We start from the raw sequence: 22,359 nt of genomic DNA on the forward strand, positions 1-22,359 counted from the left end.
TGTAATATCTGCTCTTTTTCTATAACTACCCTATTCTTTCTTTTGCAAAAATACAAAGGGAAAATGTGCCTATTTTCTGTCTAATTATGTTCATCCCTGTAAATTATTATAGGCTTGACTATTGAGAGACTTTGTCAAAAGCAGAGCTACTGTCATGTTTGCTACTACTTGCTTTTAACAAATGTGTGCTTTTTGTAACTGTATTTGGAAGCTGTTGTCATTTGCTTACTCAAACCTGAGGTTAGATCAAGCAGTAAAAGGAGGTTTGATATGGAGCTGGGAGATTTATCTATACAGTATATCTTGCTACACACGGCTATGAGACATACGGAATAAATCAGGACCATAACCTGGGGAAGCACATTTTATCATGCCTCTTCCTGAGCTGAAAGCATGTGGTAGCCTACTATTCAATAAATAATAATGAAGACAGCATAAGGAGTAACCTCAATTTTCATACTTGTGTTGAGTTCAATTTTGTCCAATCTTCACTGAATTTAACAGGTAAAAGTCTTGTTGAAATCCCCCTTTTCAAAGGAAACCTGACCATGTGGACAGCATCAAAACACTGGTCAAACACAATCAACATAAGCAGACAAGACAAAGGTCACACACTGGAAAAAAGATACATGATTTATGTTTCCACCTCATCTCCCCTTTCTTCTATAATATTTATGGTGAAGACAAGACTAGAGGTTCAAGAACATTAATGCTAATTTGAGCAGTGGAAAGTTCAGTTATCGTCAGTTTGAAGGTGTAATGGATTCCCACATTAAAAACCACGCATTGTATATTAAAGATGATGTACAGGAGCACAACAACTGCATTTCACTTTTTTATTTCTGAGAAATTAGACTGTTGTGGAGTTTTTGGAAAGATTACAATTTCGGGAATAGAACATGGTTTCATATTTGCTGCAGTTGACCTAGCTGTAAGTTACTCAGTGGCATACCCCCTGAAGTACGTACATTAAAACTTGTCAGATGGCATTAAATGTCTTGCAAATGAAACAAAAACATTGAGATACAATCTTGGATGAAGTAACCTTAAAAGCCGTGTTTGCGATGTCAGAAAAAGAGCAATATTTCTAGATAAAAATGACACAGTAACAACTGAACATGGGAAGTTTGCCATTTTGCCATTACTTTGGGTAATGAAAAAATCCAACAAGCAAAATAAGAAAACTTTATCGAATATTGCTGACATGTAAAACATGGATTAACATGGGATCTGGTTGAATTCCCAAGACACAAATCAGTCCCAATATTATTATCATAGCTTCTTTCTGCATCTGTTCTACTTAATGGCAGACCATGTGCAGGGAAAAGTGATTGAATCATGCATTAAGTCCAGGACATTTTTAAAAGCAGACTTTGAAACAACTCATGGGTCCACCAGCAGGGAGCACCACCTCCTAAGCAAACCAGGGGCCTATTGCACTTTAATGGAATAGGCCCCTGGTGACACTTGATGGGTTATTTGCTGGAGTACCTTATAGTAATCAAGATGCAATTTTAATTTCATATTTTTCATAAACAGAAAAAACCCATGAATCCCTATTTTTTTCATGACAATTTTATTTAAAAAGTTTCATGTTCCCTTTGAAAACTTCAAGCATATATCTCAGTACTAAAGTTTGCAGAGCATCAATTTATCTATATAAAGGTACAATTCATCAATTACTTTGGCAAAAATACAACAACAGGCAGCGCTCTGTACAAAACTAAAGGGGAAAAACACACACCTAATAATTGTATACAAAAGCATCCTGATGCTGACAACAAATTCCCCCAATAATCCCTCCTCCGGAGTCCGGACACATTCAAGAAAACAGGAGTGCCTCCCAAACAGAAATACAGTAATTCTGGAGTGTTTTTTTTCCTGTTGAGTGCAAAATATGAAGGAGCAGCTTCAGGGGGTGAGCCAGATGTAGCTTCTACGGCGGCTTTGCTATCATTTGCAAAAGTTTTTAACTCGTAATACATATCAGGGATGTCCTGAGGTCGCACAGAAAGAGGCACTGAGAGTTCATGTTAACTTTTTTCATAATTTAAGCTTTGCAAAATAAATTCATACGTGTCAATGTGCGTTTCTGTGAGCCCACTGCTTTGATTTCATTGCACCAGCTCTATTCGTCTCTCAATAAACTGACTTTGGAGTCAATGTGAACGCTGAAATATACAACATCTCAACTTGAAAATCTACGTAAAGAGGAGTGTAAGGTAATTTGTAAGGTTATATAGGACATGCTTATAATATCGGATATGCTTTTCATGCGGCTATAAAATATCTGACTCGGACCTTCGAACGGGTGGAGAGTTGATAAAAACGTACACTGATAAAAACCAATAAAAAGTACAATACTGAAAGAGAAAGTCAAACTATTTAAACACCTGACATTACAGCACTTTAGAGAGAGTCCGAGAACGTTTGTCTGACATCGAAATCATAATCACCACCTGAAAGATATTTACTAACACTTATAAAGAAAAGACAGAAACGAAAGAAATAAAAAAGCTTAAAATTACGAGAGAATAATTGGCGGGCAACAGAGGCAATGCAGAAACTGTATTTGACGCCGCGACAGCATGTGAAGTTTAGAGAGAGAGAGAGAGAGGTGGATGGGAGGATCAAACGTCCTGGACTTTCATGGCATCTTGAGGCCAGCTGTACGTGTCCAGAGTGAAGGAGTCATAATCAGGACTGTAGATGTGAGACAGCACAAACGCCTCCTTGTCTTTAGGCTCCGGGTACAGGGAAGCAATGTTGTGCTTGTACGCATAGTTGACAAGCTGGCAGAGAAAGGATAATAGAACAGTGGAATAAAGTGAGTAAATGATGACTGATCAACAGGACAAAGGGTGCACAGTTAGATTATCATATTATTATAAAGAAAATAAAAGTCCTTCACATTTTATTGTCAAAATCAGTTCACTCACTATGAGTGAATGCAAAATATTCTAACATAGTTATTTGTTATTTTTGGGTGGGTTTTCTTTTTCACTGATAAGATCTCCTATGTTTATTGAATGTAGAAAACAAACAAGTAGACATTAGAGACATCAGTATTAAGATTTATTTGATCCAGTTTAAGGTCTTCACATGCATATGATCGAAAATTCTCATGCCACAATATACCCCTCCCTAATATTTGAACCAGACGACCACCCACCTGCACAGCGATCTTGAAGGACACCTCTCTTATGGAGTTAAGGGGAGGATAGAGTCTGCCCTCAGCCAGGTTCTCCTCCGTCACCATGGCAGCAATCGCCTGGGAGACCAAGACAGAAAAAAATTCAATAACGGTATGGAGATTCAAGTGTGCACCAAAGGGAGTAAATCATTGATGTGCGGTAACTGAAGGGCGAATACCTCCGCTGTGGTGAGGAAGATGTCATCAGATATGTGGCGCACTCCACAGGCTATGACTCCCAAAGCCACTCCAGGGAAGACGTAAGCGTTATTGCCCTGTCCAGGGATGAAGCTGCGTCCATCGGCTAAAGTCACTTTGCTAAACGGACTGCCACTGGCAAAGATGCCCCGACCCTGAGAACAGAGAGGAAAAAGAGGATGAAAGAGTTGAGGTTTGGGTTTGTTTTATACCACCAGCATGCTGCAGGGGGCAGTAATGGTCTAAAGTGTGCTGTCTTGTGCTTCAACAGAAAAAGATGGCAGATTCACACAATAATTACAATTCTTGAAAATCAGTCTGTTATTTAAACCTAAACTCAGCATGTCCACACAGATAGCTACTGACTGTCATGATCATCTATGGCTATATGATCGTTCTAATCGCTATGATAAAAAAGGTAAAGTTAAGTTTTTGCATTAAATGTTCTGAGGAAATTCCCACCTAGCCTTGAAATGTCTTGTCAGTTAGTGAAAGTTATTCACCCGTATCTGGCAAGTGATATTAACTAGTACAGCTGTTTTTGAAGTGATATTAACTAGTACAGCTGTTTTCGTTGGACTTAACTCCAGGTTTATTTACAGTAGGTGGCTCTGGTAGGTCTCAAGCTAACACCCATAGATATGTGCTCATAAAACAGTGAATGTGACCTAAACATTGTTCCTTAAACCTTCATTTTCTACAGCTACACTCTGCATGTACCACACGTACGGTGAGTCTGGCCGTTACCTCAGTGAGCTGGTAGCACTGCTCTGCTGTGCACTCTGCCTTGCTGGTGGGATTACTCAGGGCAAAGATGATCGGCCTCTCGTTGTTGGCTGCCATGTCTTTGATGATGTTCTCAGTGAACGCTCCTCCGATAGCAGCCACTCCTTCATATTCAGGGAGACAGAACAGACTCAGACTCAGTGTTTTTTAAAACCAAACGTCTTTAATCCCGGACGCTGCGATGAGATGACGTGTGAACGATGGGGCTGTTTGTAGGATTGAGACCATATGGGCCAATCATTGTCAAGCAATAAATTACAAAAAAATAAAAAATGACCAAGCAATTACGTATCGATTTTTTTCCTTATCACATTGAAGCAACATCTTTAATTAAAAGCCTTCCAGTTTGTCACGCATGCAACGTTTGAATTGAGAGCATGAGGTTAGATCAATTTAAATGCCAAAGTAGTTATTTTGCTGAACACAGCTGGAGGGAAAGAAAATTCACCTTTAATAGGTTTAATCCTTTTTCTGATCAGGAGATACAGAACCATAGACAAATGAAACAAACAATGTGGGTTATAAAAGTTTTTTTCTAGAAAAACACCATTGAATCCAACATTTTCCTTTGTAGCATTGAACAAAGCATTGATCATTAAATATCACTGAGAACCCCCACGCTGCTTCCAGGTGGACTCACCTATGATTGCGGTGGGTTTGAGTTTGTGCACCGCCTCCTCCAGGGTCTTCAGGTGCGGATGATCGTGAGCGAACTCCTCCTTCTCATGGTTAAGATTGCCTCTTCCCTAAATGAGTAATGTGATATGTGGTATATGAGTAAAAAAATTTAATTTGTCCACATAGTGATTTACACACAAGTGATGTCAATGGGAGAGTGACGGACACACACACACACACACACACACACACACACACACACACACACACACACACACACACACACACACACACACACACACACACACACACACACACACACACACACACACACACACACACACACACACACACACACACACACACACACACACACACACACACACACACACACACACACACACACACACACACACACACACACACACACACACACACACACACACACACACACACACGTTACCTTCACAATGAGACCTCTGGAGTCCACCATCCAGATTCTCTTGGCAGCTTCTTCTCTACTCACTCCCTCTTTGGCCATGGCCATTACAATGAGGTTAGCAATACCCAGAGCAGCCTGGCAAAAACAAACAAACAAACAAGAGGTTAATTATTCATTTGCTAGTTTTAGTTATGTTTTTATCTTGTACAAGGAAAGTCAGTTTTCCGTGCAATAAGACCATTTTCAAATCATTCTCACCTCGCCTGCTCCTTGGAAAACAAAGGTGTGGTCCATGAGTTTGTTCTTGGTGATCTTCAGAGCAGCTAAGATCCCAGCAACAGCCACTGAGGCAGTGCCTGAAAGAGAAAGAAATGAGCAGGTTTGAAATTGTAGCGCTGTAATAAATAAAAATAAAATGGCTGCAGGTCCGTAAGAGTTTTATGGTCGAATACATGAGCATGAAAGAGTCCTGCGAGTGTTTAAAGTACCTTGGATGTCGTCGTTGAAGGTGCAGAATCGATTCCTGTATTTGTTGAGGAGGCGGAAGGCGTTGCTGTTGGCGAAATCTTCAAACTGTATCAGACAGTTCATCCCGTACCTGTGGACCGAGAAGGGGGGGGGGGGGGGGAACAATCAGACACGGCGAAATCTCTTGCACGTTTTTTTTGGTCTATTTTGTGTTTGTACTCACTTGTCCGTCACCGCCTGCATGAACTCGTCTATCAGATCGTCGTACTCCTTCCCTCTGATTCTCTTGTGTTTCAGTCCGATGTACAGCGGGTCGTCGAGTAGCGCCTGGACCACAGATCCGTCAAATCAATAAGACGTAACTTGAACATTTCGGTATGATATGATGATTGCCAATTTGTTAGGTAATGGAAGTGGTTATACACACCTGGTTGTCGGTGCCGACGTCCAGCAGCACAGGGAGACACTGCTGCGGTTTAACCCCACCACAGGCTGTGTACAGCGCCAGCTTCCCCACAGGAATGCCCATCCCGTTGCCTCCCAGGTCACCCAGGCCAAGGATACGCTCCCCATCCGTCACCACAATGGCCTGCATAGAGACGACTCATTAGCAATGGATGACACGGTATTAAGCTGTGTGTGTGTGTGTGTGTGTGTGTGTGTGTGTGTACCTTTATGTCTGCTTCAGGCCAGGAGTTGAGCATGGTGGAGATGTGGCCTTTATCATGGATAGTAATGAACAGTCCTCTGTAAACAAGTAGGTTTCATTTATAAGGCAGCAGTGTTTGATTATTATGATGATCAAACCATGCTTCTCACTAGAGAACGTTAACAGGTTATACCAAATGGAAGAATAAATTCTGTTAGAGAGAGAGAGTTGTGTTTTTATATTTATTTCACCGTGGTCTCCTGAAGGCGACTCCATACTGTTGGCAGGCCAGGCCGACAGTGGGAGTGTACACGATGGGCATGAACTCCTCGATGTCGGAGGTCAGCACGCGGTAGAACAACTTCTCGTTCCTGTCTTGCAGCGTCATCAGCAGGATGTACCTGAGACAGAGACAAATAGAGCCATCAGAGCCCGACATTGGGATTTTTGGCATGATTATCGTAAATCTACGGTACATGTCTGTCAGTCGGCCCACCATTTTGGTCTAATGGATGGATTGCTGTTACATTTTGTAAAAACATTTATTGTCCCAAGAGGATGAAGTGTAATAACTTTAATCCCCTGAACTTTCATATAGGGCCATCTTATTTGCATGTACAAGGCCGTTACAAGCCTTTTTTTTTGCTCTCATTGAAAGCAAATACATACAGAAAGTCTATATTCTATAAAAAGTAAATATACGATAAGAAATGTCCCAGGACAGAATCAAAGCAGGGACACTGCCTAGAATGACTACGGTACTAGTCTTTGATGTGACACTAAACACACTTTACATCTTATAATGAAAGGCCAATGGTGCAGGGCCAGGGGTAACAGATGCTAAAGAAGATTTGCCAGAAAAAAAGTGGGTCGGCAGTGGTTCAGTGGGTTGAGCTCATCTAACAGCTGCAGCTGTGTTGTGACAATCTTGAACAGTACCTATAGCGCGCTTTTATCTTTGTCTGTTCTCTCACTTGTCCAGGGGATTGGTTTGCCTTGCGTAGTTATTCATGACACGCAGCACTTGCACGTCCTGGGACAGGAAGCAGGGGGGCAGCAGGCCGTGGATGCCCAGCTGCAAGCGCTCCTCCAGGGTGAACGCCATTCCCTGTAGAGGGGGAATAGACGAGCGGTTACACAACAGCACTGTTAGTGATCCCTGGAAGGAGTCAAGTCTACAAAACTCAAACAAGAACTCGGGCAAACCAGACCACGGTGACTCATGCTTAAATCATCTGAGGAAGTGGTTGGTCGTGACTCACACCCGCGCCCAAATACAGTGGGTCTTTTTTATACAGACAACGAAGTTAGTGGCCATTTTTTTTTAATGGAAACTTTGGTTCAGACAAAACCAAAAAAGGAAACATTGGAAAGTGAAGTTCTAGAAATGTTTTAGTAACGTATTGCAGTTAAGACCTGATGCCAAGGTCTTATTCTGGTAAACATTCTTGTACCGCTCTCTGCCCTCCTGGTTGCATTTAATGCTGCTGCTCCACTGTCTCAGTGCTGGCAGGCTTCCCACAGAGTGATTTGAGGGCAGTGTGAGGTTTAATCTATTTATTCTGTCCAATAGCGCGGTACCCTGAACTCACTCCCCTGTCAACCTCTCCTCCCCACCCCCCCAAATCTCTGCTTCATCGCTCTCTCGCTCCGTGGCATAAAGAAAACACTGACCCGCATGGAGAAATAAACCCTCAAAGATCTACTGTGGGTCTTTGAATTCCCTTGACACACCATTGCCCCGGTAAATTATTCATGTTGGGAGATGAGAGTGCAATGCAATAGTTGGTTTGATATTGGGCGATATCTGATAGCAGCATACAATCATTACGCCTACAAGCGCCATGCTTTCCCACTGAAGTGTATTTTGATTAAATGCTCGACAGCTGAACAACACTACTATAAAAGCCACGTGCTTCACACTCAGTAGCTGCTAGCAATAGCCTGCCACAAGCCATTAAAAAAGGACATACTCTGATACGCCGATGCCTTAAATAACAAACCAGATTACCACTGGACAAGGACGGACAATGTCAACGCACAGGGAAAAAACTTTCAAAAAGGAAGGCCCACTAGGAGAGAAAGTCGCAGATTAACAGTGTTAAGATAAACCTATTAGAGCGAGAGGCACTAAAGTAAACCCATTAAGGTGAAACTTCTTCTAAGTGGCTATAATTAAGCTCTAAATCAGCACACAAGGACACACAGAGGGAATATATATGGATAGGAGATGTATAAACTGCCTCTAGATTAACCTTTGTAATGACTCTAATTAAAATCTTATCAAGGATTACTGAGTTACAACATGATAGCACTATATACCTTTACCACATGCGCAAATACAGTGCAGATGAAAATTAATTTTTACATTTATGAGCTGGATTTATTTGTTGGAATCAGTTTGGCATGTTTGCAGAAGGACAGAGGTTAGTGAAGAGGGACTTAAACATGGCTTTCCTCAGCAACCACAATGAATAACTTTCTATTAGCTTTACACCGAAGAACATGTGATTAATTTGTGACAACAACTGTGTGTGAATGTGAAGAAGGAGCAATTATTCAGACGTTAACTGGACAGTAAAGTCTATAGATGGTATTATAGTTAAATTGAAATACTTTTTTCTTGTCTCCGATTGAATAACATGTTTAATGTTTTTGTATAAAAGTAGTGCAGAACTTGCTGACTCTTTCCCACCAAACTGACATAGTCAGCATTTAACTGCTGACTGAGCATCAGCAGAGGAAGGACCTGTGACCGAGCTTCTATCAAAAACTAAATCGAGGCAATAAACTCGGCCCTGCTGTCCTCACTGAGATAGCAAGGGCAGGAAGACAGTTTGGAATAAACAATCCAGTAAAGCCACTGGTGAGTCACATGCTGGAGGTTTTAGATCAGTGCTGGTGCAGTGAAAGGGGCATTCATTTTTCACTCTGGAGAAGGAGAAAAAAATAGTAACACTGTCATTCTCTTAATGAATATATTTACTAGGTTAGGATCTGCAATAGTGTAGATTGTATGTAGAGAAATAAATATCTACACTATCAAATAAGATTCAAACAACAATGGCTAGTGCTGAAATCTGAACTGAACACATCAATCTACAAGGAGGTCCTTCAGCTCCAGAGGTGGACGTTCAGCCATTCAACTACCACAGTTAGACAGGAGCGTTGCATTCATGTGGCCTGCTGTGCCTGTGGTCTCTGTTTAGATTAAGTTCCACCTCCATATGATGACATGGTATGCTGGACATAATATTTTGTGTTGACAAAGGCATGTGAACTCATGGATAGCAGGTTCCTCCACACAGAGCATAAGAAAATAATGGAAACACTCTGCGTACCACCAATGTTTTTCTAATGCTCAAGAAAGCTAGGAAAAGTATCAGGCCTACAATTAACTAACAAACAAAAAACTAACAATTATTAGTTAGGCCTAAAATGCATACAATAAAAAGTCAATACTGCTGTACTATGCCGAGCATAGCCTACTGTAGGTTCTCACATATCCTACTTCACAGGTGAGCAAACAGCCTCACCTTTACCTGAATATTACCTTTTGTGTTCTATTCTGTAGCTCAAAAATAAAAACTGCAGGGAGAGGCAGATGTTGGCTAAATAATGAATGTGGTGTTTGGCCGATTAAAAGGTCAAACCCATCAGTGAGCTCACCTTGTTGAGGTGGGGGTTTCTGGTGATGTCGTAGCCCCTCTTCTTGGTGCTGACGCTGCCCTTGTGGCCCGACCCGGAGTGGCAGACCCTCACAGCCTGGAGAGAGGCCCTGTCGGCCGGCGTGGCCCCGGCGGGTTGACCCTGGGAACCGGCGAAGACCCTCAGCCCGCCTGCGGCCGTGCGCCTGCAGAGGGACAGCGCGGTTCTTCCTGGGAGGGAGTTCATGATGCCTGCAGACAGACAGTGGAGCACAGAGTCAAACACTGCTACTGCTACCGCTGCTGCCTAAAGCCCCCGGCTCCCAAAAAAGGACTAACGACCTAGACACGCCGGACATACCGCGAATAGTCCAGTCCTGTAATCAGCCTGCTCCAAAAGCGAGGGGAGTTCACCTGAAGCATTATTAGCATCGCAGGCGCTGAATCACAACAGGTGCCACAGCAGACATATATTTAAAAAAAATATATATATAAGGACACTATGATAGTTTAGAGACGTTTCAGCACTGGAGACAAAGCCCACAGGCAATGATTTCATGTGAAACTCCTGTTGTTTTCATCCTGCATCAGCTCAGCTAGTCGCTGCTAGCTGCACGCGCGCTGCTTTGCACTGTTCTTCTTTTTTCTAATGGAACAAACATGTAGATGCTAATGCTAACAAGCAAATATTCAGGTAAACTCACCTGAAAACGACGTAAAACTGCTTCGTCTGGGATTCTAACCTTGACAGGAGGTGAACGTATCAGTGGATGTTGTTGTGGCGGATCGAGAGCTGACAGCTGATCCTCATGGACCTATGATCCTGGATACTTTGACATCGACGGGTTCACTTCCTCCCTCTCCGGAGCAGCCAATCAGAGGGCGGTCCGGCAGGCTCAGAGGAGGAGCCAACCAGTCAATTGGCCCAACTCAACCCCCATCTCCTCCCCCTTTGATAATGTAAACACAGGCTCTATCTTCAGCTCCAACATCATTGTGCACTCACACATGCAACTTCAATCTCTATGGTTGGAGCTCCAAGTGTCAAACACGTGTATTAGTATAGGCTATTAAAATGATGTTGTGATATGTACAATAGTGGCTCTATTTAAGTTTCATAAAACAATGATGAACCAATGCCACACTCGGAGTGACAGTCCCCCTCATTTGCATATTGAGGCAGATATGTAAATGTAAGAGAAACTTAGAAATGTGACACAGCAATAAATAGGCCTAAGCAAATGAAAGGGGGATGTAAATGGAAAATAATACAGACATAAATACATCAATGAATGAATAAATTAATACATTTAAAAATGTATAGATTTCTAAATTAAATAAAAAGTGTGAAAGTGAAAACATAGGGAAATTAATACAAAGGTGACTATATGGCCTACATTGAGAAATTTAAAAATCAATATCAATTTATGTACATTTTATAATTTAAACATGCCAACATTTATTTAAGTCTGGTTCCCCCTACTGGACAAACCTGATAAACCTGTGTTGTACAATAGTTGTTGTCATTTGCTTTTAACTGCTTTTGTACAGCCTACACCTTGTTTTTATTTGTATGCTCTACTTTCTCAATTCATCTGTATTTAATTATGTCAGTCCCTTTGCTGCTGCAACAACTTACTGAACATCTAAACAAGTAAAGCATATTCATATATCAAGAACACACTTTCCTTTTTGATCAGAGTGCAAAGATTGTGGCCTCTCTCAGATTACCTATTTAAAGTTTATTATTTCATATAATCACATCTTGTTATACTTCACCCTGTGAGGCATTAATTGGGTTTATTTTTTTCTTTGGGGGAACAGGTTTAACCATTGTTTGAGCAAAAATAAACTGAAATAATTATGGTTTTATAACTTAATTTTGACCGAAGATGTAGTAAGATATGTAGTAATTCAGGACCTGGTTGATATATTATTAAAATGACCAGTCTTCTCCTGGAGGTCTGGGTCCCTGGGGCAGTTCCCTACTTTGCCTAGTTGTTAAAAAAGTTTTAGGATTTACTTTAAGTGTAAGGGATCCCTTCTGTCTGGTTGGGACCATCAGAGCTTATACAGACACACACAATGTAAAGAAAACAAATGACCCACCTTACACTAGCTGTATCTAAAAACGTTTATTTAAAGATATACACATATGTCATCACATCACAATATATCTATATTCATGTTTGTTACAAAAGCAAATATGAATGAAAATCACAATTATATATGGACAAAAAAATTGTACCAGAATTGATAAAAAAAATATGAAATTATAAAAAAGCAAACCTTCTTTGGAGAAACACACGTTTAACATGTTCTTCACGATTATGAAACTTTAATAAGCTAATATCTAACATCCAACGGTTAACTTTTTTTCTTTTGTTTTACAAAGAAAATAATGATAGTTTTATCCCTCACCACAAGGAGAAAACATATACAAATTACACTCTTGAATTCAGCTAGGACAAAAATCACACAGTTATCATCTCAAAAACAAGGGATGAGGCTTATTAAAAACTGCATATTCACTGCAATTTATATAGCCTCCAACGGACATATATCTCTTTATATATGAACATGATATTTCTTCATTTGCAATTCACTATCACAATTTCACAACCACAACTATATCCTTACGTATTAAAGATGCCTTCGGTTTGTCTTCATTTTCACGGCTTTTGAAATATTCAGGAAAAATGTCCAAAATATAAAAATAATTAAAAAAAGTCTCAGATGACTACGCTGGTGCTGCTAGGGGAGCTTCTATCCTAAGAGAGAAAAAGGGAGGATGTGGAGTTTAGTTAACGAGATGAGATGATTTATTACACATAAGCAGAAGAAACAGAAAAGTAACAAGTGAAAGAAAGACTAAAAAGACTAAGGGTGTATTCACACATGCCGTGTTTAGTTCGGTTGAAACAAACTCAGATGCACTTCCGCCTTCGGTGCGCATCTTTCAGACATGTGTGAATACAGCAATCGCACTCGGGGGCGGACCAAACAAGCGCTCCGAGACCCAGCTGAAGAGGTAAGCTGCATTCCAATAGTAGTTGCACTTCCCCTCGTTCATTTACCCTCAGCCCTTGGTATGACGTAACAGCATACGTTGCACGGAGGGATCTTGGAGAGCGGAGGGAGACTGGGCGGGGGAGGAGCGGGGGATACAAATGGAACCCACTTGCCCACTTGCCCTTGTAGTCGCAATGGACCGTCAGTTACATAGGTAAATCTGAATGCAAATACAGAATTATAACATTCTGCTAAGGTAGCCTATGTTGCAGAAAGCCATTTCCATAGCATAACAAACATTGAATTTCGACACGGTAACTCAGATTATCAAGATATTGTTACTTACACATGTAAATTGTTTGCTCCGACATATTTTCTTATTTATGTTAGTTTCAACCAAAAACATTTTGATTTTAAATAGTCCTATAATTGGCAGCCATCGGTGTTATAGCAGCAATGTGTAAACTGCAATACATTCACTGGATTGTTCCTATGGAAATAGGATAGCCTAATTGAGGCGTTTTGGAATATATTTATATATAGCCTATATATTTGTCCTGCGGGTGGCCGCGATGTCCCTAAAAGCATACAGTCTACCGGAAAATAAAAGGAGAAGAAGAAGACGAACTGCAATGCACTGTGGGTGATATCCACCTCGGAGTGACCATGGATGTTCACTTGATCACTCAGCCCTCCGAGGGTCTATATCACGAAGTTCACTTCAGTTTCCAGACAATTGGAACGACACTTAAGATGGCGGCGGGGATTCCCCCGAGGGCAAGTGCCTAGGGAAAGTGAACGAGGGCATGTTGAACGGGTATTGGAACGCAGGGGTAGTCTCGATTCCAAACGCACTCTGCTGTAGTTCGTTTGTGGTGTGAATTTGTCCAGACTCGATCCGACCCAATTGCAGGAAGCACTGTGGCTTTTCTTTTTTAATAAATCGCCGTCAGCTTCACATTATGGGAAAGTGATGTTGTCGCCATTGTTAGGAAGATTAGTTGTGGTTTGACCGAGAGCCCCGAGCGAATATATTACATTTGATAGACAGGACGCGTAAACATGCTGATGGGTTCAGCGATCAGATGAAGGAGAGGGGAGCCTCTCCATCACACAGTGACAACAGGTTCAAGCTGCGCTTTGAAGTGCGTGTTTTTATTTTGCTTTCCATGTTACGGGACCGTCAATAGGCTACTCTCCCCGTGTCAGTTTGGAGCTGAGCCACGCCGAACTCACAACAAGCTGACACACGGCTAAATCAGCTGTGTGTCAGCTTGAGCCTATTCCTCGCGAGCCGCGCGTCCAGCAGCAAAAATACAATAAATATTATGTATCACATCGTAGGCTACAAGCCACACATTGACACAGGCCTACATAGGCTATTATAACCATATGAAACAACAATTTTTTATTTATTTTTTTATAGGCTAGATGTAGGCCTATTTATTTATTTATTATTTCTAACCCCATATCGTATCAGTTATATAGACCTATTTCGCAGTTTTCACTTTGTGCTTCCTGCTTCTCTCCACCCCAGAATGTCTGTCCAATGAATGAATGACCTCAGATCACGTGTGGTTTTACTTCTTAACCCATTGATGACGGCTGCTGCGCGATGCCACATTGGCTCTCCTGCCTGATGCTGCGTCGCGCAGCATTATTACTTTATCTAATTTTCATGGCATTCCCAGCATAGAATGCACTGTCATTGGTTCAAATACACATGAGGTGGGTTTTGTTGATTTTTTTTAAGACCACGTGACCAGCCAAAAGTTGTGTGGTTTGCCGAAAATCATGTCAATCAAAAAAAATAAAAATAAAAAAATAAAACAAAATAATAAAAAAAATACGCCAGCTATGTCGGCGACAGAACAGTTAGTGGCGTTTGGTGCGCAGAATCAAGGTCTACTATAGACTACTGACGAAAATCACACAACACATTGCATCTATTTATTAACAATATTTAATAATTTTCTAATTCATCTAATTTTGACGATTTTTAGAAATATTTGTTGGTTTGTAAGCGCTAAGGGAACATGTTTAAATAAAACCTGTGAACCTTAACTTTTAAATGTATTTTATTTCATGTTTCTATGTGCTACACAGGCTTAGATATTAAGGTTTTGGTAGACTTGACAATTCGTACTATTTTTTCAGAAAACCCTCAGGCATTAAGGACATGCATCCTAGATTGCCATAGTCATCAATGGGTTAATGCTGGTTCACTTGCAAAAGGGGCAATATGAAAGTGGACCACACCAAAAAAAAAAATCTAAACTCTATTTGGTCTGGACCAAAGCAAGTGAACTAGCGGACTTTCCCAGTGTGAATACACCCTAAGAGCCTGCAGCCATGCCAGCTGCTCTGTAAGGGCCGTACTGAGGGCTTGTGGTGCTTCCAGCCAACATCATCATGCCAACATGCTATTGTTTACCAGGTATAACGTACCATCTTAGCTTAATGTTTTACACTTGCTAACATTAGCAATTGCTAATTAGAACCCAGCAAAAAAAAAAAAAAAAGGTTTATCAAGAATTTGGTCAAAAATGTGTCTGTGAAATTGAAATGTTTACCTGATGATGGCACTAGAATCAGAAAAGTCAAAGGATCACCACAGTTATTACATTACGTCCTGAGGACAATTCTAATGTGTGTAACAAATCATATCCATAGTTGTCAAGACATTTAATTCAAAACTAGAGGTGAACCTCATGGATACAATTAAAGAAAATGTATTCCACAAAAAAGTCAAGACTAAGGAAACATGAAACCAAGAGACTTAATTCTCATCAGGTCATTGGTTCAGACTAGAGTGTGTCAGTATTTGTGTGTGGCTCTTACAGAGAGACGGTTGTAGTTCCTACGGCGTCCGGGCTGGTTCTCTGGTTCGATGGAGGAGTAGCTGGGCGGCTTCTCTGGCCAATCCTTCCCTTTGCCTCCTTTCCTCCTCCTGCTGCTTTCCTCTTCGTCAGAGCTATAGGAGCCTTTGCGGTGCTGAGGAGGTGAATAACTTCTCTCTCTCCGAGCTGCCCTGTCGTAAAGCTGCTCCAGGAGGTCGTCGCGGCTACGAGTACGTGGCCTGGACCCTCCTCCTCCTCCTCCTCCTCCTCCCTCTCTCCTCCCGGCAGAGCCCCCTCTCTCGTTACTACGCGGCGCTCTCCCTCGCCTGTTCTCCCAATCGGAGTCGTCGCTGTATTCGCGCAGGATGCCCCGCCTGGGAGGAGAGACGTCTCTATGGCTACGACCGTTGCCCGGCAGCAGACCTCCTTCAGAGCGGTTGGTGCTGCTACTGGACTGGCTGGGTATCCTGCTGGTACCCGCTCTGGCTCCATTTCCTCCTCCACCTCTGGGCCCCCTGTGTGAGGAGAAGCTGGGCACACGCTGGATGATGGGAGGCAGGGTGATCACCCGTCTCTCCACCCCTCTCACCCCCATCTCATCCAGGGCCGACAGCATGCTAGGGGGCCCGGGGGTGTAGGGAACTGCTGCAGGAGCTGGCTGGTACTGCTGCTGGTGCTGGTACTGGTATTGGGGTTGCTGCTGTAGTGGAGGCATGTTTTGGACAGCGTACGGAGCCATTTGAGGCACCACATCCAGGCCCCTCACCTGGTTCTCCAAGTAATCCAAAACCTGGTTGGTGCCCTGAATGCTGCCCCGCACGCTGCCATTCACATGGTGGTGGTGAGGGGGAGGAGGCTGCTGCTGGTGGTGATGCTGCTGCAGGGCCATAGGCTGCATGGGAGCCATGGCAAAGTTTTGTTTGTCAGGGTAGTCCGAGTACGAGCCTGGAACAAAAGGAACAGTTTGACTGAGATGTGAATCCATCTCACAACTGCAACAACTGACTTTGGGCCACTCGAGGGCAGCAGAAACGAACAGAACAGTGATATATTTTTCTCTTCTAAAAATATGATATGAAAAAACTGTTAACCAAAATATTTAATAATAATACATAATGACTGTTACCTTATCTGCATGTTCTTAGGCTCAAAAAGATACTTATCAATATTTTAACAGTTTATAATCTCATAAAAAGTTGCTAGAAGTGGACAGTACTTCTTTCTTAGCAAATGTACAAACCCATCAGTATCTTCCTGTGAGACTATATGTGATAATATATGATAACTTAATACAACAATGTACTTTTATTTTTGTTTCAGTCAATCATAATGCATTATAATATTTCTATAATATAGATTTATAAGTATTGTTCTAATAGTTTCTCTGTCTTTGTTTGACTTCATTGTGCCCCCCCCCCCCCCCCCTTTCGAAATCAATCCAAACGTACGCCCTTCGGTTTGGGCAAGCCCGATGCAACAAAGCATTCAACAAAGCATCAAAAGGTGGCTCTTATTGTTCCACTCACCTGAGTAAAGTATGGGGACGCCCTGGGAGGAGGCATGGGAGCTAATGGGAGCGTATATGGGCTGACCGTTCATCCACGGACCCATAGCCTTCTGAGCGTCTCGAATCATCCTGTGCTGCATGACGGCTGAAACCAGAGCAGACCAAAGAACGGGGGTCATAGGTTTGTTGACTCAGCAGGTGGGATGTATCGGCTTGAACAAATAAAAGAATCTGCAACTGCAACCGTTTTGTAAATTATGTATTTATGAAGAAACATAGATCCTATAGAGTCTTTCCTGGTTTCAAACTTGTCCAAATAATTGTTTTCTTTTCACATTGTGACTTGTCATAGCAGGAAAAGCACAGGTGTTACTCATAAGATGAATGATGGCTCAGTTCTACTGAGGCGTCCGAGCAAGACATGACAGTGAGCCAGAACTAACAACACCAGGACCCACGAGCCATAATTAAAGGTTACCTATTAAGCAAAATGCACTTTTTTATGTCTTTTCAACATTGATATGGGGCCCCGGTGTGACTAGAGACTCGCAAAGTATGAGAAAAAAACAACCCTCTCTAATTTTATCCACCTCCATATTTCTGAAACATTAACAAAGTACACGGTATCAACAGACACTTCATGTTGAGGTATCACAAGAAACAAACATGGATCTCTAATTACATGCGGCAAATAATTTTCTCAAGTGGATGTTAAAGTATTGAACAAACCCAAAAGCATTAAAAAAAAAATTCTACCTTTTTCCGGGCAGCAGCAGGTCTGTGGGCAACACGGGCAGCGGACGTAGCAGCAGCACTTCTGTGGACAGCACTGACAGCAGCATATGCCCAAGAGTATGATGAGCAGGAGTGCTCCGAGGATGATCAACAGCACCGTCAGCCAGTCTGCAACGGGAAAGAAGACACGACGTAATCACTGATATCTCAATCTTTACTGTCAGCAGATGAACTACGCATTTTGGGGAAACTTACGGTACACAATGAGTTTGACTTCACGATCTGAGTCCCCTGTTGTGTCACCGGGTGCATCAATGCTGCAGAAATAGACGCCGTTGTCCCACCACATCACCTCGTTGATGACCAGATCGGCCTCTGATGAAGGAAAACGTCACATTACTTTAAGAATAAAATATTAGGGTTTAAATTGTTCTGAGCTGGATCACTAGAAACAAATCTATGTCTACGACAGACATAACATCTTTGTATATATTTGAATATCTTGTTTTAGTATCTTCTCTTCCCTCTATACTGTGTGTCTGCTATAGTCTTATTTCAGTCTTATTTTGTAGATGTGAAATTGGATCAAAATCAGTGGAGAAATCAGATTGTATTGTACCATTCAGACTAAAATATACCAACACTGTCGTTATGATGGGGTCGAACTTACTGTTTTGAATGGTAATCCTGCGTTCTCTGTAGTCGGAGCCCAGTGTTGGCTCGTTGAGGCCTCTCTTCTGGATCACTGTGCGCACTGTGCGCTGTGAGTCGCTGCAGTCATTGGCTGGGTCTTGACCCAGCTGGAGAGCAGACTGATAGGCTTCAGAAACAGGAGGAAAATAAGATGAAAAATGTGCATATTGTTGTCGTTATGTTCCAAACCAGCACACCTTACATTTAAGTATTTGCTCAGTATTATTTATAAAGTATGTAGACTTCTATTCATCCAAACAAAAACAAACTACTAATGAACAATACAAAAGCCAGAATTTTTTACCCACCAATAGGATGGGAGGATATTATTGTGAATGGCGATTTAAAAAAAAAAACATAATATATTGATGGTGAATTTCAGTTATTAGGGAGAATTGGGAAATGTGAATATCATCACATGAGTGATTTTGGTAACAAGTGAGATGCAACCTTGAACTTTTTCAGATATAACACAACAAAAGCATCACGCTTGAGTTGCTACAAACAAATATTGTATCGAAAGGATGGATATGACGGGGAAACCTAATGAAAAAAAGCTTGTCTGTGAACATTTTGCAACAGATTTGCGACAGATTCTTCGTTTACTTATACTTTCCCCATCATTTTGTCTCAAGTCCTTTTCTACCCCACTAAAAAAGCAAATCAAACACAATGTGATGTTGTAATAATTCTTCTGAGCCTGGAAATAACAAGATAAAAAACTACTGGAAAACGTTAACCTTTCACATGAACCTCCCTGCAAGTTTTTTTATGTGCAGCACTATTTTTATCATCAGGTGCTTTAGCTTCCTGCTACGTTAGTACTGCCCTTTAAATCATGTCTCACCTGTGGAGTAATACTCCAGCACTGGGTCTTTACAGAAGGACTTGAACCTCCAGGTGACCAGCACATCCTGAGCGTTTGCTGAAGTGGAATAGTCGCAGCGCAGGATCACCGAGGCAAAGAGAGTGGTGCTCCTCTCCGTCTCTGGAACGATCACCTGGATGGACAGCAGCTCTGACACAAAACAGGAAGTAGATGAAGATAAAAATGCAAAACAGCAGCACACGTGAATTGTAAAGAAAGTTTGTGTGTATGTGTTTCTTTAACTGCATCGCTCCTGAACACTGGATTGATAAGAATCTGACTAGACAGGTTAACAGTTTTCTCCATACGCCTTTAAGTGAGAAGGCGCTGCACTGTATTATTAGACGTAATAACAGCTGTCAATCACAAGCAGCAAGGTAGAGGCTGGTGACAGGCAAACTCTGCTAATTGACAAGAGGAACAGTGAAGAGGTGTGGTTTGAGGTCAGAGTCTGAACACATATTGATAGATTCAGGCTACAACTAATATTTATTTTCATTATCGAATAATCTGAAAAAGAAAAAAATGTAAGAAGGAAAGCTGGAACCAGTGACATTTTGCTATAGAAATGAAGATTATCTATATAGTTATAGTTCTATAATAATAGGATATCAATCATAAAAAACAGCAATTTATTCTAATCTGAGAGGCTGGAACTGTATATGCTTGATGGACCACTTTAATTGTATATATACTTATCAAAATCACGGATTAACTTTCTGGTTATCGATGATTTCAATTGAACAGTATAATAACCAATAATGAAAATAATCTTTATTCGCAGTTTTTCTTCTCTGATGTCCTCATATTTGATCAGATAATCTGATGTCATTATGTTTCCTCTGTTGTGTGTAATGGTTTCTATTATATGAAAAAACTACTGGTAGTGTGGGGTCACGTGACAGTCGGCCTTGTCCTGTTGTTTACACCTGTCGATTATTAACTTTGTTGGTTTCGACAGTTTGCTTAAGTAGCTTCCCTCTAAATTCCTGCCCATAAAATGGAATAATATACAGAGAAACCGGTAATATGATATTTGTATAAAGTAAAAGTTCTAGAGCAGAGAGAGTTCGTTTAAAGCCTAACCTGTGGGCAGGTGAGCCAGCAGAAGCGCCATCAGGATCATATTTCCCATCTCGTTGCCCTTTATCCTTCCGCGGAAGCTTCGCTCTTTACCCTCCAGATAGGCGATTCAAAATCCACCAACAATCCTGAATATCTGGAAGAAAACGTGGCGCGGTCGCTTCTCTGCATAGTAACTTTAGCTTTTTTAAATAATACCTTTAGGACGACATGTAAATACTAGTCAGCCTGTGTTTGTTTCCAAGGAAGACGAGCGTTTACAGCCGCGCGGAAGAAAAACTTTCCCACAGCAGGCGGATCATCCTCCTCTCTCCCCCACCTAGCTGACGTCATGACCCCGCCTCTTGTGACAGGTGCACCATGAATAAGCAGCAAGGTGATGTTCCCTACAAATAGATAGATAGATAGATAGATAGATAGATAGATAGATAGATAGATAGATAGATAGATAGATAGATAGATAGATAGATAGATAGATAGATAGATAGATAGATAGATAGATAGATAGATACTCATACAACGGAATTATTAGATTGTTAATACCGATGCATAAATGTATTAACATGATTTTGCTGTTGTAGCCTAACTGATCAAGGTGAAGCTAGTTTTTACTATGGTTCCCAGATGAGTATTTTGTTATTATAACTATATTTGACTTTTTGTAGGCCTACATAAAAAAAAGTAGGCTACTACATACCAACAAAGATAACAAATGATAAAGCAACAGTGCATCATCTTTTAAGTATCTTTGTAAAAGACAACGATTAAGGGCCACAGGGACGCATGATAAACCTGAGGTGTTGTGGATCAGGGAAATAAGAAAAACAATACTCCGATACACTAATCCGTTTGAACTTTTTGGCCCATTGGCCCTAAGTATTCCCTCGTCGTATCTGTGTCCAATCTTATATCATAATAAAACTGGTACATTTAATACAATCAAACAAAGCACAGTGTTGATGCAATATCTTAAAAGAAACATTATATGATATTATTCATCAGAGGGCATAGTTAAATATGTTGAACAAACACCTGAGTTATTTTGGGGCATTTTTCAAATTATTTTTCAGTCTCAACAGAAAATACTCCCATTCACTGTGAGTCTGTTCTTTCCTGGTTCCTAAGGCGAAACAAACTTTATAGGCAAATTACTAATGTATTAACTAGCTGATGAGTCTTTTATTAATTAGCAGATTTTCTGTTCTCTGCTGTGTTGGTGAGTCCATTGCCACCGATGAGTCTATTTAATTGCTTTATGTAAATGTTAATTCATGTTAAATTGAAAGGAGTGAATGCTGCATAATCTGAATGAATTGAATGAATAAGAAGCAGGTCAGCTCGTCTAGCCCGATAGTTTAGTTGCATTTGTTCTTGGTGAACAGCCCCAGTGTAAAGTTCACTCTCAGGATGAGTCATAGCAGACCAGTGTTGGGAGTTCTTTGTGTCTGGATGTTTACCTCCCTTGTCCACGACATGGATCCCAGCGAGCTTTGCTGTTGACACAAAACACACCCGCCCTGAGCTCAACTCAAGTGCTGCTCTCAGCTCAACTCAAGTGTTGTTGAAATCCTGTGTAAAATGCTGTATGGATGAAAAAGCTTTGCCGTAACATCTCTGTCT

General features: G+C 41.3%; 2 protein-coding genes across 3 annotated transcripts; both read right to left on the reverse strand.

Moving 5' to 3' along the window:
- Nucleotides 1-1,579: 1,579 nt before the first annotated feature.
- me3 (malic enzyme 3, NADP(+)-dependent, mitochondrial) lies at nucleotides 1,580-10,826 on the reverse strand. The gene is made up of 15 exons (XM_080037753.1): nucleotides 10,706-10,826; nucleotides 10,024-10,253; nucleotides 7,329-7,462; nucleotides 6,606-6,755; nucleotides 6,377-6,452; nucleotides 6,133-6,294; nucleotides 5,929-6,032; nucleotides 5,726-5,835; nucleotides 5,496-5,593; nucleotides 5,259-5,372; nucleotides 4,818-4,923; nucleotides 4,139-4,281; nucleotides 3,373-3,546; nucleotides 3,173-3,271; nucleotides 1,580-2,792 (listed from the first exon to the last, which is right to left on the reverse strand). The coding sequence occupies exons 2-15, from the start codon at nucleotides 10,246-10,248 to the stop codon at nucleotides 2,631-2,633; spliced, it is 1,857 nt and encodes a 618-aa protein (XP_079893879.1). The 5' UTR covers nucleotides 10,249-10,253; nucleotides 10,706-10,826; the 3' UTR covers nucleotides 1,580-2,630.
- A 1,399-nt stretch (nucleotides 10,827-12,225) lies between these two features.
- LOC307258531 (immunoglobulin-like domain-containing receptor 1) lies at nucleotides 12,226-20,989 on the reverse strand. 2 transcript variants are annotated; one of them, XM_080038098.1, is made up of 8 exons: nucleotides 20,743-20,989; nucleotides 19,636-19,806; nucleotides 18,766-18,915; nucleotides 18,351-18,470; nucleotides 18,117-18,263; nucleotides 17,380-17,505; nucleotides 15,855-16,798; nucleotides 12,226-12,767 (listed from the first exon to the last, which is right to left on the reverse strand). In XM_080038098.1, exons 1-8 carry the CDS (start codon nucleotides 20,789-20,791, stop codon nucleotides 12,756-12,758), a joined length of 1,719 nt encoding a protein of 572 aa, XP_079894224.1. In that variant the 5' UTR covers nucleotides 20,792-20,989; the 3' UTR covers nucleotides 12,226-12,755. The 2 variants fall into 2 exon arrangements, with proteins under 2 accessions (XP_079894224.1, XP_079894223.1); XM_080038097.1 differs by having other exon boundaries at nucleotides 12,226-12,772.
- Nucleotides 20,990-22,359: the final 1,370 nt, after the last annotated feature.

This window comes from Ammodytes marinus, assembly GCF_949987685.1.
Source record: "Ammodytes marinus genome assembly, chromosome: 12".
NCBI lineage: Eukaryota > Metazoa > Chordata > Actinopteri > Uranoscopiformes > Ammodytidae > Ammodytes > Ammodytes marinus.